At 53.5% G+C, this 21,070-nt stretch overlaps 5 protein-coding genes and 1 non-coding gene across 6 annotated transcripts; 2 read left to right on the top strand and 4 right to left on the bottom strand.

Moving 5' to 3' along the window:
- Positions 1-2,163: 2,163 nt before the first annotated feature.
- Positions 2,164-5,756, bottom strand: VE01_10147 (uncharacterized protein). The gene is made up of 2 exons (XM_018279553.2): positions 3,915-5,756; positions 2,164-3,865 (listed from the first exon to the last, which is right to left on the bottom strand). Exons 1-2 carry the CDS (start codon positions 4,610-4,612, stop codon positions 2,788-2,790), a joined length of 1,776 nt encoding a protein of 591 aa, XP_018125620.1. The 5' UTR covers positions 4,613-5,756; the 3' UTR covers positions 2,164-2,787.
- Positions 5,757-8,703: 2,947 nt separating this feature from the next.
- Positions 8,704-8,776, bottom strand: VE01_10146 (the record flags this gene model as incomplete). The annotated part of the gene is made up of 1 exon: positions 8,704-8,776. It is a non-coding gene; the product is annotated as a tRNA-Met (tRNA).
- A 3,100-nt stretch (positions 8,777-11,876) lies between these two features.
- Positions 11,877-14,314, bottom strand: VE01_10145 (uncharacterized protein). The gene has a single exon (XM_018279552.2). It carries the CDS (start codon positions 13,426-13,428, stop codon positions 12,064-12,066), a length of 1,365 nt encoding a protein of 454 aa, XP_018125618.1. The 5' UTR covers positions 13,429-14,314; the 3' UTR covers positions 11,877-12,063.
- Positions 14,273-15,773, top strand: VE01_10144 (uncharacterized protein). Its single transcript, XM_018279551.2, has one exon. It carries the CDS (start codon positions 14,670-14,672, stop codon positions 15,504-15,506), a length of 837 nt encoding a protein of 278 aa, XP_018125619.1. The 5' UTR covers positions 14,273-14,669; the 3' UTR covers positions 15,507-15,773.
- VE01_10143 (uncharacterized protein) lies at positions 15,557-18,297 on the bottom strand. Its single transcript, XM_018279550.2, has one exon. It carries the CDS (start codon positions 17,974-17,976, stop codon positions 15,679-15,681), a length of 2,298 nt encoding a protein of 765 aa, XP_018125616.1. The 5' UTR covers positions 17,977-18,297; the 3' UTR covers positions 15,557-15,678.
- A 136-nt stretch (positions 18,298-18,433) lies between these two features.
- VE01_10142 (uncharacterized protein) lies at positions 18,434-20,416 on the top strand (the record flags this gene model as incomplete). The annotated part of the gene is made up of 2 exons (XM_018279549.2): positions 18,434-19,182; positions 19,248-20,416. The coding sequence occupies exons 1-2, from the start codon at positions 18,948-18,950 to the stop codon at positions 20,414-20,416; spliced, it is 1,404 nt and encodes a 467-aa protein (XP_018125617.1). The 5' UTR covers positions 18,434-18,947.
- Positions 20,417-21,070: the final 654 nt, after the last annotated feature.

The raw sequence follows: 21,070 nt of genomic DNA, 5'->3' as shown, positions 1-21,070 counted from the left end.
CCTCCTCCCTAAAAAGAAATTAAAAAAGAAAATCAGAAAATAAAAAATACCTGTATTTTCGTGTATTTCCTTTTTTCTAACTGGTCCACCACACCCTCACTCACCCATTTTTACGCGCCCAACCAGGCGAGCAAGGGGAACAAATCACAATTCCCCCTACGCCTCGAATTTCCCAACCCCCTGGTACCTCAAGGAACAGTGACCAGTGACAGCATACACCGCCCAATCACGCAACCTAGATGCACAGAGCAGAGCTGTGATGGGATGGAGTCGGTCCTATACCGCTGTTGACTGGCTTGATCAGGGATCCACCCCGTGAAGCGAAAGATGAGCGAGGAGCGAGAGAGAGTGTGAGGTGGGAGGTGGGAGATGATCCGGATGCTTTGGTTCCTTGAGTGGTGCCCTACGGAGCTCCGTATGCCAAGGATATACGTGAAGTGACGACGGACGCGATGGGAAGGGAGCAGGTGATTGAATAGGCTGGGGCAGGAGAGAGGAGAGAGCACGTGCGCGGCGCGTATCTCCGGGTTTGGTTTGGAGAGTATAGGAGAGGATAGGATGACGGGGATGGGAGAGGATGGGGATGCTTGAGGAAGGGGAGATGTCACGCGTAACCGGCTTGGTTGGATGCGCGACGCGCTGATGCTTGAGGAAGGTGAGCGGCTGTGGCGATGGTGACGACGCGGCGGCGGCGATCTAGTGACTCTCCCTCCTCTCCCTCTCCTCTCAGTCCAGTGATCGATCTTTGAGGGGAAAGAGAGAGACTCTCACTTTTGATGATGGGGATCCAGTGACCTAAGTTATACGTATGTTTAGCCTCACGGTTTCAGTGTTCTCTACACATGACTTCTTGTCCTGTCCAATCTACCATCTCCATCCCACTCCTTCTCCCTCCACGTATCCCACCACCACCACTCCCATCCCTAAGTCCACAACTAATCTCTATCCGACGCCTCCCCCATCCACCACCACCCCCAAGCCGCTACGCACCGCACCGCACCGTACCGCGTGAGACAGCACTACTGACTCTAACACTACTATCACCATTCCACCACCGCTGGCGCCGCCGCTGGCGCCGACGAAGCGAGATAAGTGGTGGGGACGAAGGGTCTTGTCTCGCTCCAGCTACCGTCCGGTAAGTCTAGTCTACGCCTCTGTCTCGGGGAGGGGTGGGCAGGTGATTGCTAGGGCTGAGATTTTGGTGTGTTTGGGGTGGTAAGAGGTGTTTACCATAACGCGTTATCGGAGTCGCGGGGTCCATATCTGGTACTGCCGTCGAGATGGCGATGGGCCAGAGGGAGGAAACAAGACAGGTTGAGGTGAAGGCCCCATCTTCGTCTCCGAGGCGAGGTGAACCGGAAGCCGCGAGACGAGGCTGAGACGTGCTGTGGGTATGTATGTATGCATATCACCGAGTTTAGATCTATAGGGCTTTGAATAGAACGTCTGCATACTGTCTTTCCACCCGCCTATCTATCCGCAGCAACATCGCAGTATCGAACACGCAATCCCCATACCCATCCCAAAACCCCCCAGAAATAAACAACACCACACCACACCAGTCCGCCTCACCTTCCCCTCCGCCTCCCATCCCAGCCCCAAAATCCAAACCCAACGAAACGGAATCCAGGGCAATATCACATCAGGCACCTACCTCCCCTCACCACCCAACCACAACCTCGAACGCTGGTCTTGGCTCGTTTGCGGGTTTGGATTGGGTGGAGGGGTGTACAGGAGGCCGCATGAGGTTTGCGTCACGTGAGTTGGGGGGTGGCCAATGAGTTTGGGGGGTTGGGAAACGGGGGGGGGGGGGGGAAGGAGGAAAGGGAAGGCGGGTGGGAAAGGGGGAGGTGGGTGGGAAAGGAACGGGACGGGACGACGAACTGGTGGTGGTTGTGGTGGTGGGTTACTAATGTGGGAGTTGCGTCACTGAAAGTGAGAAGAATCACGGCGACGGCGGGTATGTGCGTTTTTGTGTTTGTTTGTTTGTGTGTGTGCATTCATTACAGCTAGATACAGCTATTGCCCCCTCTCTACTCATCCAGTATTCACCCCTTCCCCCTTCCCCTTTCTCATCACAACAGCACAATATCACACTTCCACTTCCTCTGTTCCTGTTCCCCCTTTTCCCACCCCCCCTTATCCCCGAACCAACTCCCCACACCCCACCATAAACACCAAGACCCCAAAAAAAAAACCTAACATCGATCATCGAGGTCTAATGCTTTTTAATACCCCCCGCCTCCGCCCCACCCGCGTTCGCACAAAGTTTCCCGCTTCAGTGTCCCGATTGTTCATATACAGAGTAAGAAGAAGGAATAAGAAAGAAAGAAGAAGGAAGTTGTAAGTAGAAAAAACAAAACAAAAACAAGCAGAACGTCATCATCATCCCCACGCGCATGTTTCGGGAGAGAGAGAGTTCGAGAAAAAAAGGAAAAAATAAAAATAAAACAAAACAAAACGCAACGCAAAAAAACGCAGACATGATAGCAGAACCGGCCGACCCCGCGCAACGCAATGCAATGATGATCCCCCTTTCCGTGAAAAAACAATAAAATGATAACGCCGTTTGTAAGCAAAAAATTTGTCCGTGTCCTCGGTTGTGTGTGGACTGGAAGTTTGTTGGACGAGAGAGGGAGAGGTAGCTGGTCAGGGATGGGATGAACGGTATGTCCATACAGTGCTCATAGAGTTCTGAGGCCCAGACAGAGGAGGGGGTAATACCCCACGTATCCCATGCTCAAAGAACAAAACACCACAGCGCATAACAGCGCACGACCACCCCAACTACCTCCTCCACCCCACATTCCAAATAACATGCGCAATATCCCTCGCCGTATTAACCGTCTCCACCACCCTCCCAAACAACCCCTCTCCCACAATATCATCCTCGTCCTCTTCGAGCGGCATAAACATCCCCGACGGCGTGCGCCTCATCCCCCCCACCTGCGCCTCCTCCGAGATCTGCAGTCCCGCGAACCGGTCTTGGGCGAGCGACACGCTGTCGCGGCGCGGTGGGAGCGGTGGGGGCGGCCAATCGTCGTCATCGTCGAGTGCGGATGATGCTGGTAAGGAGAAGGAGCGCGCTGTTGCGGTGGAAGAGGAGGATGAAGGGCGGAGTGTCTCTTGTGATGGCGAGGGAGAGATGGAGAGGGACCAGCTGCTGCTGTGTTTTAGCGCCGACTCCGGCGGTTCAGGGGTGTCTTCGCGGTACTTAAGAGTTGTGGAGGGTAGCATGGCGATTGTCTCGATGTCGGTGTTTGGGGTGACCGGAGCCGGTTTCTTGGCAAGGGGAGGGAGTTTGCGTTTCGAGGACGAGCGCTTCATCATGATCGCGCCGTCGTCTGAATCGTCGTCGGAGTCGCCGAGGCCGTCGGACGGGTACGCAATCGCATCGTCGTCATCGTCATCCCCCTTCATCTCGAGCGCGATGCACTGCTCCACCTGCTCATTGAAGTGGATATGCCTCTTCTCCGCGCCGGGGGATGTGATGCCCGAGCTCGTGACCGAGGGGAGCAGGCTAGTGTTTTCGCGGCTTCGGCGGCGAGAAACGAGCGAAAAGGCGCCGTAGTCGGAGATGGCGCGGCCCATGTACGGGCGGTCGTGCGAGGAGGATGAGAGGGAGGCGCCGGATTGTTGGGCTTGCACGGCAGCGGCGGCTTGTTTGAGGAGGGAGGAGGCGGAGAGGGAGCGCTGAAGCATTATCTCGGACATGCTGCGTTTTTTGAGGATGGGCTTCTTGTGGAGGAAGGAGTTGGATTTCGAGATGCGGCGGCTGCCGATGGGGGAAGGGGGGGGCATGAAGGGTTTGCCGGAGCCCGTTTGGAGGGGCCCGTAGAGCCAGGTCACGTCGCAGTCTTTTAGCCTGGGGAAGTTAGTATGGCTGTAGATAGAAGAGAGTAGCTAGGACTTACCAATTCAGCGTTTCGGGCGACACAGTCTTGAGCTTGTACTTGTTCTTGATCCAAGTCCTCCAAGACGCGTTTTCTAACCTGGCGCTATTGCTGTAGTTGCCTCGTTTCGATACGATATGCTGCCATGACGACCAAATATCCTCCTCCCGCCAATTATGTGATAAGTAATCCACATGCCGCGACGGCTGCGACCGTATCGCTGTGTCGTCCTCGGCATGCTCGACGAGCTCGGGAGAATCGGGTCGCGACGCGTCCGTCGAGGCAGTATTCGACGTGGGCGAAACGGTGTATGACTCCCCATTGCCGCGTGGACTCGCAGGTGGCTCCAGATCTTCGGATTGGTCCTGATCGTAGTATCCTACCTCGTCATACGAGGGGAACACGATCTGATCGTCGTCCTGGTCGTCTGCGCAGGATATGCTGCTCGCGGGTGTGGAGGGGAAAGATTCGGTAGTAGAGAAGGATTCGGTGGTGGAATCGGCGGTGTGGACCGTAGGCGGTGGCGAGTGTGCGGGCGGCGGAGAGGATGCCAGGGGTGAGGAGACGGTGTTGTAGGAGATCTGGCTATGTAGGTCTGATTTCGAGGGCGAGGGCGCAAGAGGCGCGTATGACGAGTTTGTGAACTTCCCCGAGTGCGACCTCTTGAGCGAACTGGATGAGAAATACCGATTCTCGTCGGCTGATAATACTACGGCCATAGTCGCGTGCGTGGAGCGTGGGCTGCCTCGGAGTCGGTGGGGTTCGGGGGGGAGAGGCGATATATGTCTGTTTATGGTCGAAGCGACCTAGACTCGTGTCCTTTTATCCTCCTCTTCCTGGTGCCCGTGGCGGTCAAGGTTGGTGGTGGCCCGCCTCTCATGGGACGGATTGTAATCGCGGATGCAGGACCGGAGGACGAGACACGTCGGAGATCCGCACGTTTAGTTTCGCAGCATGAGACAACCGTGGGGGGGCCCGTCTAGATCGTCTGTTGCCTGTGTCAGGGCAGCGAGTCGTTGTGACGATATCGTGGATAGGCGAGGAATCGATGATGGTCTTCGACTCTTCGACTCTTTATGGGTGGTAGTGCTAGCGTTGACAGGGCGGCCGGCGGTGACGGATGGAATGACTGTTTGAAGCGATAGATTGTGGGGTGATGTGATCTGATCTCTCGTTTCGTGAAGGTCTTTTTTTGCGGGGGGTGAGACAGTTGTGGGGAAAGAGAGGAGAGTATATTAAGGAAATTATTGAGAGAAAGTAAGATTATAGAGTTTAGAAAGTAGAGAAAGATGGAGAGGGAATTCAAGAATAGAGAGACGGAAGGGGAGTAGTAGAGTTTATTTGTTGAGGTTGTTAGTTTTTGCAGGGAACAGGAGGGAACAGGCAAGGGCTGGAAGGTGGTAAGGTGGTAGGGTAGTAAAGTGAGCGGCGGAGAGTGGAGAGAGGGATAGGATCACGAATTGAATTTGGCATGGGGTGGTTTAGTTAGTCGGGCTGGGGTAAGGGCTAGTGGATGAAGTTGCAGTAGTCGGGTTGGCAGTGAGTGGTCGTGGAGTGAATGGTAGTGGAGTGGTAGTGAATACTTTTTGTACAGTAGTGGGTGCAGCTAGCGAAGCATTTTCTCCATTTTTCCATTTTCTGCTCTGGCCTCGAACCTCTTAGCGTGGATAAGGAGCCGTGCGCAGTGAATATGCAGGAGATGCAGGAGAGACAGAGGAGACAGAGGAGACAGATGAGACAGGAAGAGACAAGAGATACAGGGAGAAAACAAGATAATCCAGAACATCAGTCTGACGAGTTCTGGAGATGTTTTTATATCAGGGAACAATGCGACGAATACCAGCAAAACGGCTTCAGAATGAGGACAATCAGCGGGGGGGATGGCGTATGTGTGGAGAGGGGAAAGGAAGGAAAGGAAGTTGACTGTCGACCACTGCCTATCCTATCTGGTCCCATCCCGTACCTCTCCCGTCGACGAGTCCAGGTCAGTCGCCTGTTACTGTTACTTAAGTTACTCTACAAGGAGTGCTATATCGACGATGAATGTACTGTACATACCAGTATATCAATCAGTATACTCTACTCTGCTCTACATTACAATCCATACATACTATGCTATGCACAAACAACCATGCTCATTTACATGTCTCAAGGTCTACAAGGAAAGCAAAGACTCTCCAAGCTTCACTTACCATCACTTACCATCACTTACCTAACACTAACCAACCGCTAACCTATTATTACCCTCAGGCCCAAACAGTCATGTCCCGCCGTCCAGCCGTCGAAGAACATCCCAAGAACCCCAAGAAGTCCAAGCAGAGCCGATCAGGTCAGCCCCATCCCCAGTGGCAAAACCACGCAAAACGAGGCAAAACCCAACCGCATCCCCACAGAAACAATGCGCATCCGCTCCACATCAAGGGCCGTCCAAGGGCCATCCGATACCTAATCCCGCATTCCACCGCCGCCGAGCCCCTCGTGTGCCCCGTCTATAACACCGAGAACTGCAAGAAATCCTTCAGGGTGGCGGTTCTGCCCGGCAGATTTTCGAGCGTGCAGCAACGAAGCCGAGAGAGTCGATACATGAAGGCGACAAAATCCCGTGCCTTCCGCGGGTGTTCGTGCTCAAAAGGTTGCCGCGGTACGTTTTGATTGAGGAGAACGGGTATTCTTAGGGGTACCTGTCACGGGACTAATTGAAGTCCCCTCCTCACCATCCCATCCATGGTAACTACGAACGAGGAGATGCAGAGAGGTCAGTTGATGCTTTCCCATATGTCGATTTGTCGAGGTCGCTACGTCGGTGGCCTGGATCGCGCAACTGGCTGTGGAGAGTTGCATGCGGCGTCTGACATACATACTGAACTGCATACAGCAGCCCAGTGCAACATACACTGGGATGTACAGGAGTTAAGTTCGTATATCCTGCAGTTCGTTCGTTCATAGGGTTGCTGTTGTTGTACATCTATGGCTGTACAAACTACATCATACATACACAAAACGCAGAGCGTAGCCTATACAGTCAATACACCATCAAGCAACCGGGCACCTGGGCTGCACCATCGGCCCCTACTGGCCGGTCATCCTGATGCACAGTCAAGCGTCCGCTAACAGCTTGTCCATGATGTGATAACCAGAGCCAGCCATCCATGCACACCCCGATAGAGTACAGAGTACGTAGCTCTAAAGGTGTGTCAAAGTCTCAAGGTTTCGAGGTCAGCATCCAGGAACAATGGCGACAGCTTGCACACCTCCACACGGACGAGTGGGGGTCAGCACGTAACGACAATCGGGATGTTCGAGTTGGGATATCCGGTGAAGGAGTGTGGTGTATATGTGTTGTATAGATATATGTCGACGAATGCACGACAATCAAAACTGCAACTTGTAGATACGGATTCCAGTACCTACATGGCTTCAAAGTACCATCTGTCCGGCCAGCCAGAACGACTACCATATCTCTCTCCCCCCTTCCACCCGCCTTCCACCCCCCTTCCACCCCCCCTATCTCTACGTATCTATACAATCTGAACCTCCCCTCGTCATCTCTCGGACCGAGCCTCCTCGAGATAACTCAACGGCCAGCTAGAATTTCTCTAGCTATCCTCCTTCCCGCCTTACCATAGTTCTCGCGCCTGATCAGCGCTCGTTATCGCCACCTCTGACGTCCCACCCCCTTCACGGTATCTCCTCCTTCCCCATCTACTCACGTTGGCGCGCCACAGCTGCAGCCTCTACAGTAGACTGTAACATTCGCACAGCGCCTATCAACACCACATCACATCACGCTGCGGACAATTTGCAGCCTTCCTGCTTCCGGTGAGACGACACGCGCCCCTACTGCCCCCATCCCCCCCTCCTTACTCCCTCCTCCTCCACCAAAACCGTTGCATCACCACCCACCTGCAGTCCCATCCAACTCCGGCACCCCGTCCGCGACAAAACACCAGCGCGAACAACATCCCTCTCCTCGTCGCGCAAAGGTACTCTACATACCCATATCCGCCACCGCGTCTCTCCTCCGTTGCGGCGAATCCGGGTCGGGGAAGCGCACCCAATGCGTCCTGCACACCCGTTTGATCCACGTGGAATGTCTCGCCTTATCAGCGCTGTCTCACGCCCCCGGACTGGTCTCCAGGTACGCGTCCAGGTATGCCGGGTTGGCTACGTCGTCGGAGCGCGGAGATGCATTTCTCACTTGTGACGCGCGCATCGCACCGCGGCGCGGCGACGCATGGGATATGTTGGGTTTTCGGAATCAGCATGTGGAAATCGGCAGCGACATACAAAAGTCCAACCTCGGACTCACGCGCATCGCCCTTCCTGCCTACTGCATCAAAAACCAACGAGAGCGTCCATCCCGATCCCGATCCTTCCCTTTTCCCGTGCCAGTCGCCACTCCTAACTCTCCCGTACTGTACCACCCGCGATGCGAACAGAGACACCCGCATTCTAATCCCCGTCCACCCCGCGCCCCGCATCCGGCGCGATCTAGAGTGAGAAGGGAGTGAGTGAGACAGCAGTAGAACACTGAACCACCAGCGCCTACCACGGCTACCCCGGAACCCGGGCCCCGGGGTAAGGTAAGAGAGACGCGACGCGAGCAGCGCGATTTCAGCTATGGTGGTACGCTGGGTGTCTCTGGCTTGTTGTTGGGTTTGTTTGATAGCGCATGACGTCCCGGTTCCAGCGCGAACAGTTCGTATCGGATATCGATATCGATTATCTCAGCTCGGCGCCCGCCTATCTAAAACTGACAACTGACCAAACAAGAGCAAAAAAAATAAAAATAAAAATAATACAAAAGAATTAGCAATTGCATGTTTCGATCATGCGACCTCCGGGTTATGAGCCCGGCGCGCTTCCGCTGCGCCAAATTGCTTTGTTTTCTTGTGATAACGGGCGGCTTATTGGAGTTCTTGTAGCACTGAGTCATCGCTAAATTTTTATAATGAAGCTATATCTTGATTCACAACTTAGATATTTACTTATCGTAGGTTCCAATGAGAATTTGTATGTTTTGATCATGCGACCTTTGGTTTATGAGTTTGACGCGATTCAGCTGCGCCCAAATTGCTTTATTTTTTTGTGATTGGGACGACTTGGGGGGGGGTTCTTGTATGACTGGCAGATTTGTACCACAATAGAGCCACTTCCTGATTTAACAAGTTTTATATAAAAGCTAATTGCAGCCTGCGATGTGTAAATGTGTAAAACTCGTAGAAGCCAATGCAACCTACGATGTGTAAGTGTATGGTTTATATTACATTTATGATACGCTTGCTTTTCTAGACTATAAAATGCCTTTTTCTAATCCCTAAAATATAACGGCGATATAATTTACACTTCCAAAGCTAAATTATATCATTTCCCCAACTAGACCTAGCCCAAGATGAGATACACACCCTTTACCATACTTGGGTAAGTTGATATGCCTCATATAGATTTAATCACTACGATGCTAATATCACAAGTCTTTTCATCTGTGGTTTGTACTAACAGCGAGCTGCTGCAGTTCACATGTGCTAATCATACGCATAGGAGTCATGGCACAAGTTGGGTGGAAGGGAAATATATGTGAAAAGGCAGGAGCAACTTGCGAACCGCCTTTGGGTCGAGGCTGCATGGGTCAATACGACGTTATAGTGCAACTGCCATGCATAGCAGGGCCCGATGCCGCTGGAGTAAAGTGTTGTTGGCATGCGACGCCCCCAGAGACGTAGTTAATTTTCGGAGAAGGATCGGGGCTACTGGTTGTCGGAGTAGGGGCATCAGTCGTTGTATGGAGTTCTCCACCGGAGTTTAAGCTCGGCCGGCTGATTCGTGGATTTTCTGTCTTTCATGGAGGAAAGTTGACTGATTTAGGGCAACAATGGAAAGCTACAATGTAATTTTCTAATTGAAGTCAAGTTGTCTCCTACAACTATGTCCTTAGCCCGACAAGCACCACCACCCGGCCGATCGATTACCCGCGCTACTGCCCGCACTCTAACAGCCCGCCCCTGCCCTGTCCTTCCTTCCCTATCCCAACCATCAACAAACCTATACCCATGCCTTCCAAGAATCCCATTCCATCATCCGCCCACTCCATCCCAGCCCAGCCTATCAACTCCCCATCGTGCGCTCCGGTCTAGACCATCTATTCGGGGAACGGATAACAGGGCGGCCATTGTATCTTCTACACTACCAACAACAGTATGTGTGTGTGTCAGATCCCGGCGCGTAATTGGTACATTATACTACAAGTACAGATGTATGCCTACATCTCCTCGGGATGGGATGCGGATCGGCAACTCCAGCGGCGAGTGTGCCTCGTAGGGCGGCTAGGGGGGTGGGCTAGGGGTCAATGGACCGGGGAGGGGGTTTACACGTGCTAACGATGTGGGATGGCGGGCGATTGCGTAGAGGTTTTTGACGGTGATGATGCTGCACTCGGGTGGAGAGGAGACGAAACGCAATATGCTTACGACCAGCGGGATTGAGCTCCAGACTCTCTGCCATTAACAATCTCGATCAGTCGATCTCGACCTCGTATAGCTCACTGTACCTACCTCTACAGCTCGAAAGCAATGAGGTAATGTCTTGCGCGTCCTGATGCAAGCTCCCCTCTATTATAGCTACCCCTTCCGTCAGCATCAAGGAAACGATAACATCCTCTCCCCAATTCCCGATATCCAGTACATACATAAGCCCACCCATTGGCCGCCCCCACCCCCCCTCTCTCCCTCCCTTATCGATCGTCCCGCATAAGCATCCCAGCCATCTAGCGCCGTAGCGGTACTGAAGCGGTATTGCATCTGCACGACACGATTCGAGACCACCCCACCACAGCGAATCAAGCCTCCACCCTATCCCCCTCCTCGCGTACATCGAGCTCGCCACATGGGCATTGCATCGCTATCTATAACCAGCACACCCACAGCGCGATGGAAACATGTAGGTGCTTTCTCACCGCTCCCAGTTTGCCGTCTTGGGCGCAGAAGAAGTGTGGCTCCTTATCCTGTGGTGCCTACGGCACACCCTCTTGTCCTGTCTACCGGCCGATAGCCCGTTCTCCACGTCACATAACTGCTTCTTGACACCTGCAGCGCGGCTTGCATTCGTCGTGGCATAACTATGGGTCTGGGGGGGGAGCGAGGTGGAGGGCGGGCGTAATGCAGTGCGGCTTTCCTGATGAGGAGATGCGGGCCGTTACGGAGTCGTTGGAGTGGTGGAGCATGTGAATGGGAAGAGAGCGCGGTATCACGTGAAAGTAAGTGGTGCTGTTGAATAGGGGTAGATGGTTATTGGGGTGGTTTCGTTGCCTTGGGGAATAGGGGGAGGTGGGAGACAGGAAAATTGACAGAGAGGAGGAAGATATGATGTGATATGGTATGATTTCGCCCATTTCCACTGTGACCGACTCTCTGTCAAAAGTAAAATTCACGTTGTCCAACAAAATGTATTCCTACTTCTAAGTTTTCTTGCTCTTCTGAGAAGGGGGCGGGTTGCGTTTTCGGTCCTAAATATCTCATGGAGCAAGGAATGGATGGTGCTTGTCCTTTCTCCCATTCATTGTAATCTAGACCTCAAATCAATCTGTATTTGGTGAATGACCAGAGCGCTTTGTTGCGAATTCGGATACCCCTTATTTGCTTTCTTTCTCGGAGTCCTTGTTGTATCTCTCTGTGCGTGAATCCCATTCGAGAGCTAGAGCGTGGGCGAGGATTCCATATACCGCGACCTGCGCTCCTTCGCAGAATGCGACCTTATCCACTGCCCGCGCAGCGTACTTCGTTCACATTTGCTGTATTCAGCCCTGTGATCGGAATTGGGGCGGAAAGAGGCATGGCGACGATGCTACCCAAGCAGCATGGGACGGGGGACACTGAATGCTGGTGACGGACATGAGAAACACGTTGGAGATATACTCGTACAGTCTGAAAGTTTAGAGGGGGCCTGTCCGTAATGGCGCTGCTTATAGTAACTATAGAAAAATAAATACTCTTACTCACTAGAGCCTGTCTATTATGACACTGTTTATAGGAACTACAGAGTAAACCAACGCTCTTAACCACTTAAGATTATCTAAAATTGCGTCATATACAGTAGTTGACGGTATAATAGATGCTCTTAATTACTTAGGTATGTAATGAAAGATACAATACAGATATTATGAGCTACCTAATCCTTAGCCAAACATAGGCACGCTTGAGGTCCAGGTTGCAATATAAGCGCTCGGGGGTAAGAAAAGAAGAGTCCTAAATGTTTCAACAAGCAGGAAGAGCCGTGCTAATAGGTAAATTGCCATGATAATATATGAAAGGAAGTCCAAGAATCTAGAGGTGTTTGACCATTCGATATCGAGATTCTTCAGTGGCTTTTCTAGGACATAGAAAAAAAAATATATTATTAGTCCAACTGACGAACAATATAACGATGTTGCTCGCCATATAATCCTCTCGGCTGGGGTAGGGAACGTAAAATTCCACGCCAGAAGGTGCGGTCCGCCAAAGAAGAAAGCGCCCCAAAAAAGCGTGTAGACATCGAGCCTGCTCTTGTTGTCGTAGGCGAAGGTATTCCTAAAGGGGGCTTGGCCTGTTTTGACCCCCACATATCGTTTGGGACGAGTCGAGACTACCCCCTTAACGATGATCTTTGCAATTGTAGAAGGTACAGGCCCTCTCCACTGGAGAAAAGTTATTGGGACCGATACGTCCTTGGGGCTATACCAGTAACTGGCATAGATGAGAAGTGCGCAAACTGCGAACGCTACAACGGATACTTCTAGCTGGGAGATTGCAAGGCCTCGGCAGGCTCGGGTAATAGCATTCGCAATCGTCCAGATGATTTGAGTGGCGGCTATAACCTTGGTGAAGGTATCCCCCTTTGAGTGGTCATCTATCTCAGCCTTAAGGATGCAAGGAAGTGTGATATGCCCTTCAGATCGCAACCTCCGAATAGTTTTTAGATCCAATATATACCACTCGTTGGCGTAATCCGAGATTGGGTCACTTTCATTAACCTGTGTCTGGATTGGGGCCGTGGGCATCTCAGATCCAGGGGATACTCCGCCAATACGATCCGACCTGCCTCGTACAACAAACCCGCCCATATCTGCGAATGTCGTATGGGCTAGCGTCCATGGAACTCGGTCGGCGTCAGCGAAAGCTTTTATCTCTGGGTGTTGTTCCCAAGCACTGACGAGTCTTGCGACAGCATAGAGCAGAAGAACTTCAGGGGCCAAAACCGTGTAGAGCATCCATTTTGTTTTGCTCAAAACTGTTTTTATCCCCCACTTGAGATCCCCCAGTATCCCAGGGTCCCGGTTGACTCTCTGCTGCGGTACATTAAGGTGTAGAACAGACCAGGTGCATGCAAATATAGTGAACAGAGAGCTCCATAGTATATCCAATGTCCCACGTGTGGGAGGCGAAGAGACAAAATTGACAGCCTCTTTAGGATTCGTGCACTCCGGTTCAAACTTTGTATATGCTTGGGCAACTTGGGAGTAAGCCCAAATTAGGACAAAGATGCATCCACGTGAAGAAAGCATTTTATGAGATATGTAGGCAGTGAGCCGATTTGTAGGGTTCAACTCGAGTAATAGTCAGAGACCGAACTTCTTGCGCTTGGTATTTGTGGCACGATGAAAGGCCTTTGAGGGGCTATGCGTAAAGTTGAGCATGCGAGAGTTGTGACAATCTGGGATCGCCAGAGACCGAGCTTGCTGCGCTTTATTTTCGTAGAACGACAACCATCCGAGGGGCTAGACTTGTAATATATATCTCCAGAGACCAAGCTTGCTACGCTTGATATTCGTAGAACGGCAGCCCCTTCGAGAGGCTAGACTTGCGATATAATGGAATCAGAGTTTCTCCATAGACCAGGCTTGCACGCTTGATATTTGCAGAATGACAGCCCCTTTGGGAGGCTAGACTTGCGATATAATAGATCTGAGTGTCGACATTGCCTGTATCGAAAATTAATAATCTCGAAGTCAAAATACAGGAGGAAATGTCAGGTTATATTGTAGCGTCGACGACAAGGCTGCGTCTATAATTATCTCGCTGCCGTGCGCGTGCTGTTTCACACTTTCAGCTAGCAGTGGACGCCACAGTCTTTACCGCCGTCTTCAATCTCTCCTCATTATTGCTGCGGAAAAGGATCTAGCGATTTCCCTGGTTTAAGAATGGTCACATTTTTGTGGCGTCGAAGGCTGAGGCTGCGATGTCCCCAGCCACGATACCTGTCTGCGCAAGGCGTGCCTTATAGTTGGACATGCAAATTTTAGCGCTAAAGCAGACCAACAAGGGTCTTTCACTGGTCGTCGTTCTCCCCAATGAGATTTTTCCTGTCGCGGCACAACGCGTCGTAAATTTGAGACCTACTTTCGAGTTGTAAGGTATTAGGGGTAGTCGCGATCACAAAATAAGGGCAAGTGGGGGCGGGCGACGAGGCTCTACCCGCTAGGCTATATAACACTAATTATAACTTTATTACACGCGGTGCCACAAACAACTCGTATTCACGAAGGTTGCTACAGAGGTGCCACATCAAAGCCACTCAAGGGGCTAAATGACTGGAAAAATACAAAGCCGCGACCACATTCACAAAGCTCACGTGATATCCCAAATTCACTCTCCCAACGACAACCCCACCATCTTCCCCGCACACCTCTCCATCTAGCTCTCCCCAATCTCTCCATGAAGGGGACCTAGCCCAAGCCTACCGCCGTGTCTAGCTCTCCCCACGATCTACATCCAGGGGACCTAGTCCACGCCTCACAACCTCACCATGGCGGCCGCCGCGACAGGTCCGGCACATCCACCCACCCCCTCCACCAGCCTCACAACCTTCCCCCTCTTCCTCCACCTCCCCCCCGAAATCCGCCTCTCAATCTGGACACTCTCCTTCCACCCCCGCACCCTCGAACTCCACTACCCCCGCGCCCACTACGCAAACCCACACAACGCCTCCTCCCCAGACTCCCACGGTCCTCCCCCGTTCCAATCGCGGTCTTACAACCCAGCTGCCTTGTCTACGAGTCTCGAGTCCCGGAATGCCGCGCTGATGACGTATTCGATTGCTCTCCCGCTGGCGTCGGAGATGCATCATCGGCCGCCGTGGGCGCAACGTCGGGTTCTATATATTGCGCCTGATATGGATACCCTCGTGCTGCTGGGGGATGAACCGGCGATTAGGGTGACGCGGCTTGTGAAGTGGATACGTGACCACCTCGCCGCTCAAGCCTCCCCCATCACGGGATTGAGGAATATAGGCCTCAGCGCGAGCCAGTTCGCGAATAGCCAGGGGGCGATGATATTACGTTTCGTCGGCCGGGATTTATTCCACGACGTCGAGAGGCTCGTGTTAGTGATCGGTCCCAGGCCCGGGTGCGGGACGGAGGTGAAGCCGCCGGAGGGGTGGGATGGGGGGAGGTGCTTGTTGAGGGAGTTTGTGGGGGTGGAGGGGGAGGAGGGGGAAGAAAGAGGGCATGGGGAGGAGGAGAAGGAGCAGTTTAGGGGGTTTCAGAGGGGGGTGGGGAGGCAGTTTAGGGAGAAGGGGGGGTGGATGGTTGTAGGCAGGAATCGGATGAGGATTGCGAGTGTGGGTTTTGAGAATGGCTGGTGAGATGGGGTGGGCTGGTATGGTAGTGGGAAAGTCAGTTGTGATGTAGGTTTATAATAAGCAATAACAGGGGTGCTGTATATCCAATTCCTTTCCCCTTTTTCCTGGGGCCCAGGTCCAAAAACTCCAAGCTTATACATATATATACACGCTAAATCCCACCTCCACTCAACCCCTACAGGCGGCCTCTAGGCTTCACCCTCGCCCGCCCGGTTTCTTCAATTTCACTCTCCCCACTCCCCTCTGCACTCGCACTCCCCTCACCACCCTTCTCTTTCCCACTCCCCACCACCCCCTTCCCATCCCAAACATCAACCTCCTCACATCCAACCGGCACCCTCCACCCCTCCCTCCCCTCACACGTCGCCCACAACACCTCCTTCACCTCTCTCCCAACCTTCTCCACAACATCAACAGCCCAAATAACATCAAGATGCTCATACTCCTCTATAACCTTCTGATGCACAACCCTAACATGCGGTTCTCTCCCGCTCGCAAACCGGCGCAGTAATCGCCTACCATCAACAAGGAGATCTGAACCCGCGACCCAAAGAGCGAAAGGGGGCGCGCGGCAGTCATACCACGCCGTGGACGCCTTGTGGACGTGACTTCCACTCCTCTCAACATCTTCGACTCCAGACTCTGCGTCAGCGGCCGCAAGAACGGGAGACGACCGTTTCTCCTCCTCCACTCTATCCTGTTTATCCTCCTCCCTCCACTCCTCCCTCGTCTGCAAAATACACTTCTGCTTCGCAAAGCACTCCCTCCCCAACCACCACCTCATCGACTCCGCAGACACATACACAGGACTAAACTGGAACATCCGATCCCTCAACCCCCTATCCCACCTATCATCCGACCACCCAAACAAGAAGCTAAACACGCGGTACCCCAGCGCACCATACAGATTCCCCGGGAGGAGTGAGTGCATCGTCATCATAAACGGGATAAACGCGTGGATCCCGAAGAACACCCTAAACGCCCCCGGCGAAATAAGCCGCATGAACTTAAAATACATCTTCCCAATCAACGGCCCCGCATACGCCGCCGGCGCCAGCGCACAAAACACACTAATCCTTTCCCCCAGATCCGGCCTCTGCTCCTTCGCCAGCGCCACGAGCGTCTGCGTCGTTCCCTGGCTGTGGGCTACTAATCCCAACTTCGGCGCGCCGGTAGCGGAGAGCACGCGCGCGATCAGGGCGGGCAGGTCGAGTACGCCCATTTGCCGGATATTCCACGCCCACATCCGGGGGTCGGAGTAGGAGAGGAGGGTGTGTTGGGGGGAGAAACCGCAGCGGTTGTTGCCGAGCCAGACGTCGTAGCCGGATTTGCAGAGGTAGAAGGCGAGGGATGCGTCGTCGTTGGTGCAGTAGGCGCCGGCGGATTGGAGGAGGCCGTGGATCATTAGGATGGGGTATTTGGGTTTCTTCTTGGATTCCGGGTCGGGACCGGGCGGGGAGGAGGAAGTGGGGAATGTGGATGGTCCGAGGGGCGAGCGTGAGGCTGGGGGGAGGGGAGTGTACTCGGAGGGGTCGTAGATGTGCCAGAGGTCGATGAGAAAGCCGTCTTCGGTTTGGACTTTGAATTCCTCCATGTCCAGACCGACGCGGCGCGCGTAGTAGGCTACGTCGCAGATGAGCGGGTCGGGGCCGCCTTCGGTGGGGGTGAAGCCGTTGTTTTGGCCGGCGTCGGCTTCGTTGTCGTCGCGGACTGTGGTGCTTTGCCGACGGGCTTTCTTCTTTCGCCATTCTTGCTCGCCTTCTTTTCGGAGGATTGAGCGGCGCTTCTCTTCTTCGTAGAAGGGGCGGCGTTTATCGGGGTTTTGGAACTTGAGACGGATCCAGATGTGGCTGAACATCAGGGGTATGCTTGTAAAAGCTGAACCCAAAACGATGACGCCGAGAAACGCTAGAGAAAGGACTGCAGATGTGCATCTGAAGACGGCGCATTGGGCATTTCGTAACAGCGAGGGAGGTCCATACAGCGGCAGCGGAGGGAACAAAGGATTCGTCCGACTCGGCGGCATAGCTTTCGTTAACGACCCCTCCCCCGACCTCTGAATAGATCCCTTCACCTGACTCGGCGATCCATTCGCCGGCGACGCTGACCCTCCTGCCCCCTCCCCCTTCTCATCTGAGACCCCCCCAACCTCCCCCTCCACCGCCTTCTTCCCCATCCCAACATCAACCTCATCCTTCAACTGATCCAACTTATGCGCCTCCGCCAATGGCACCCCAGGCAGCCTCCCCCCATCCGCGGTAATAATCACCGGGTCCTGGGGGGTAATCCACTCCGCCTCCACAGCTGCGGCTCCATCATTCGTACCCTCGGCGTCCTGGGGGAGGTGGGACAGCTTCGCGGCCTGGTGGGCGTATTTGATAGCCGAGACGTGGACGCTTGGGTTTGAGGAGGGGGATTGGACTGAGGGCGTGGATTGTTGAGTCCGCGCCCGGGTGGCGGCGGCGACGGTCATGGTAGGTCAATGAAGGCCACCCGCCGATTGTGGGAATCGTGGGAACTCAATCGCGAGGTCGCGCGATTGAGGGGATCCCGGGTATGGAGTCGTTATCGCGGGTATTCTTTCAGTACAATGCCGCAATCGTCTCCATACAGAAATCAACGCGATGCAAGCAATTCTAGTGAGTGTATATAGACCAAAGCAACGAACTGTATAAACACGCAGCAATGAATATGGATAATTTTAAAAAAGAACGATAATCGCATGTGAAGATGGAAGCAAAAGAAATTGGGCATGGCAAAACGAAATGGCCACCACCAAGGCCCACGATTGACGTCTCTCCCATTTGCCAAGTTTTTGTGAGGTTGGAGGGTCGAGGGTGGAGGGGTCCACCGTGATCCCCGCATGGGCACGAGTAATGTCATTGGAGAATTTGAGAATCCCTGCAGGGAAGGGATATCAGAATGTTGGAGGCGGGTAGAAATCGGAAATGGGAAAAGAGAGAGATACGATAACTCGATGAGAAGGCGAGGGGATTGGATTGGGATGGGGATTCATGTGTAACTGTCGCATTTGAGGAGTGCAAAGAGAGCGAAGTTGGTGTCGGTGAAGAGGATGCCTGATGTGGCAAGCAGTGAGAGCATGAGTAGAGCATGGCCAGCGACGATGAAGGCAGGGAAGGTCCTGTATGAGATGGCAACGCATGGTATCTAAGTAAGGAGCGATGGAATTGAGCGATTGAGTTGAGTTGAGTTGATTTCAAGCTCCTAGAGAGCACACCGACTTCATAGAGATCTATCTCTGAGTACCCTATTTAAGAGCACATTTCCCCACTGTAGTCGACCTGGGCACTCAAGACTCCAAAAATCACCAGAACGATCTAAAAAACCCCTCAAGCAAAATAAAAGTTATAAATCTCCTCCACCATCTTCAATCCCCAATAACTTTACCCACCTTACCTGTTCCGTACGTCGTACCTGAAAAACATGTCCAAATCCGCCTGCCGCCAAACCAAACGCACCAGCAACCCCCACTCTGACCGCCTAGCCCCGTCTCAGCAGCACCACCGCCAATTCTGCCAGCCTCGGACCGCCACCACCACAGCTACACCTGGCCGCCCCTCCGTCAACCTCAAATACCAACAACGCCGCGAAATGCTTTCGCGATCACAACGCCTCACTCGCGCCATTGCGCGGCAGCAGATATGTAGACGGCTTGGTGGTATGCATCTCTCTACCTTGATCTCTTTTAAAGCCGAAATTGCACAATTGCTAACGCACTTACAGCAGCCGCCGCCAACACCGCCCTCGCACGACCCCTCTCAACAACCATCCCCCTCCTCACCACCACCCCTCCCCCCTCCACCTGGACATCCCCCTACCCCTCCTCCACCGACTTCCGCTCCGACGTCGTCACCAGTCCCACCGCCTCCATGCTGCACGCAATCAGCAGCGCAACCCTCCTCGACGACGTCTTCTGCGAAGACCCCTCTACCATCTCCCTCGAGACGCGCCTCGCCTCCCTCACCGGTCACGAATCCGCCCTCCTCGTCCTCTCCGGCACAATGGGGAACCAACTCGCCCTGCGCGCGCTCCTGACTCAGCCTCCACACGCGGTATTATGCGATGAGCGCGCGCATATCCTTGAGTGGGAGGCTGGGGGGGTGGCGAGTTTGAGCGGTGCGTTGGTGCAGGGGGTTGTGGCGGGGAATGGGAGGTTTTTGACGTTAGAGGATGTGAAGAGGAAGGTTGTGTTGTCGGATGATGTGCATGCTTGTCCTACGCGGGTTATCTCGCTGGAGAACACGTTGGGGGGGAGTATAATGCCGTTGGATGAGACGAGGAGGATAGCGGGGTGGGCGAGGGAAAATGGGATTTTGATGCACCTTGATGGTGCGAGGTTGTGGGAGGCTGTTATTGCTGGGGCGGGGGGGTTGGAAGAGTATACGAGGTGTTTTGATACGGTGAGTTTGTGCTTTAGTAAGGGACTTGGGGCGCCGATTGGGAGTATCCTCCTCGGTAGTAAGGAGGTTGTCAAGCGGGCGCGCTGGGTACGGAAGAGCATCGGCGGGGGGCTACGACAGAGTGGTGTCGTAGCAGCAGCTGCGCGAGTTGGGGTTGAAGAGACTTTCCTGGGGGGGAAGTTGAAGAGGGGCCAGGAGATGGCGAAGAGAGTAGGGGAGATGTGGGAGAGTAAGGGGGGGAGGCTGGAGAGAGAGGTAGAGACGAATATGGTGTGGCTTGATTTGGAGGCGGCGGGGGTGGGGGAGGAGGAGTGGGTGAAGGCCGCGGGAAGGAGGGGGGTTAAGGTTGGTGGGGGGAGAGTGGTGGTGCATTATCAGGTTACGGAGGAGGCGGTGGGAGCGTTGGGGGAGGCGATGGGGGAGGTGCTTGGGAGGGAGAGGGGGGAGGGTGGTGGGGAGGGGAAGAAGGTTGGGTTTAAGAGTTATGGGTGAGGAGAGTTGTGGGTGAAACGGAAGAAAAAGAAGAAAGAGATATCTTACCATCTATACTGCCATATAAAAAATATACCAAAGCCTTACAAGAATATATATATATACAGCCTTACCATATTCTCCACCGTCATCAAAGCAGCCTCACGGTGAACCATTTCTCTCAGCCGTACCGTACGGTGGGTTATAGCATCAACCCAGTCCCACAGTGAAGGCCTACAACCTCATCAACTCGACGCAGAGTAAATATCTCTCATCTCCCCAACCCTCCAGCGACAACTCACCTCAGCCCAGCCTCGCATCTCTCTCTTCCCGCGGAGATCAATCCTCTCAGCCCTACCACTTCGCCGCACAGCGTCATCGTACAATCGTATACAATCCTTCGATCGACCATCTCCACTTCTAAGCCATCATCCTTCGATCTGCGTATCCACTGTTAACATTCTCTAGCCTTGCTAGGCATCATCCTTCAATGTTTGTACGTATCCACTCTTAATACTCCTGATATTCCCGTCCATAGTAGCTTGGCTAACCCCGTCGATCCCACATCCCACATCCCCTGCCTCATCTCCAGCGTCCGTTATGTAACTCCCCAACCCCCAACTCCCAACCCCCCAACCTCCATCCACCCAACCAGGCTATCCTCTCAGCCTCATC

Source organism: Pseudogymnoascus verrucosus (assembly GCF_001662655.1).
Source record: "Pseudogymnoascus verrucosus strain UAMH 10579 unplaced genomic scaffold scaffold_73, whole genome shotgun sequence".
In the NCBI taxonomy this organism is placed as follows: Eukaryota; Fungi; Ascomycota; class Leotiomycetes; order Thelebolales; family Thelebolaceae; genus Pseudogymnoascus; species Pseudogymnoascus verrucosus.
Note: the sequence above shows the minus strand (reverse complement) of the source record. Positions and strands in the feature narration are given on the sequence as shown.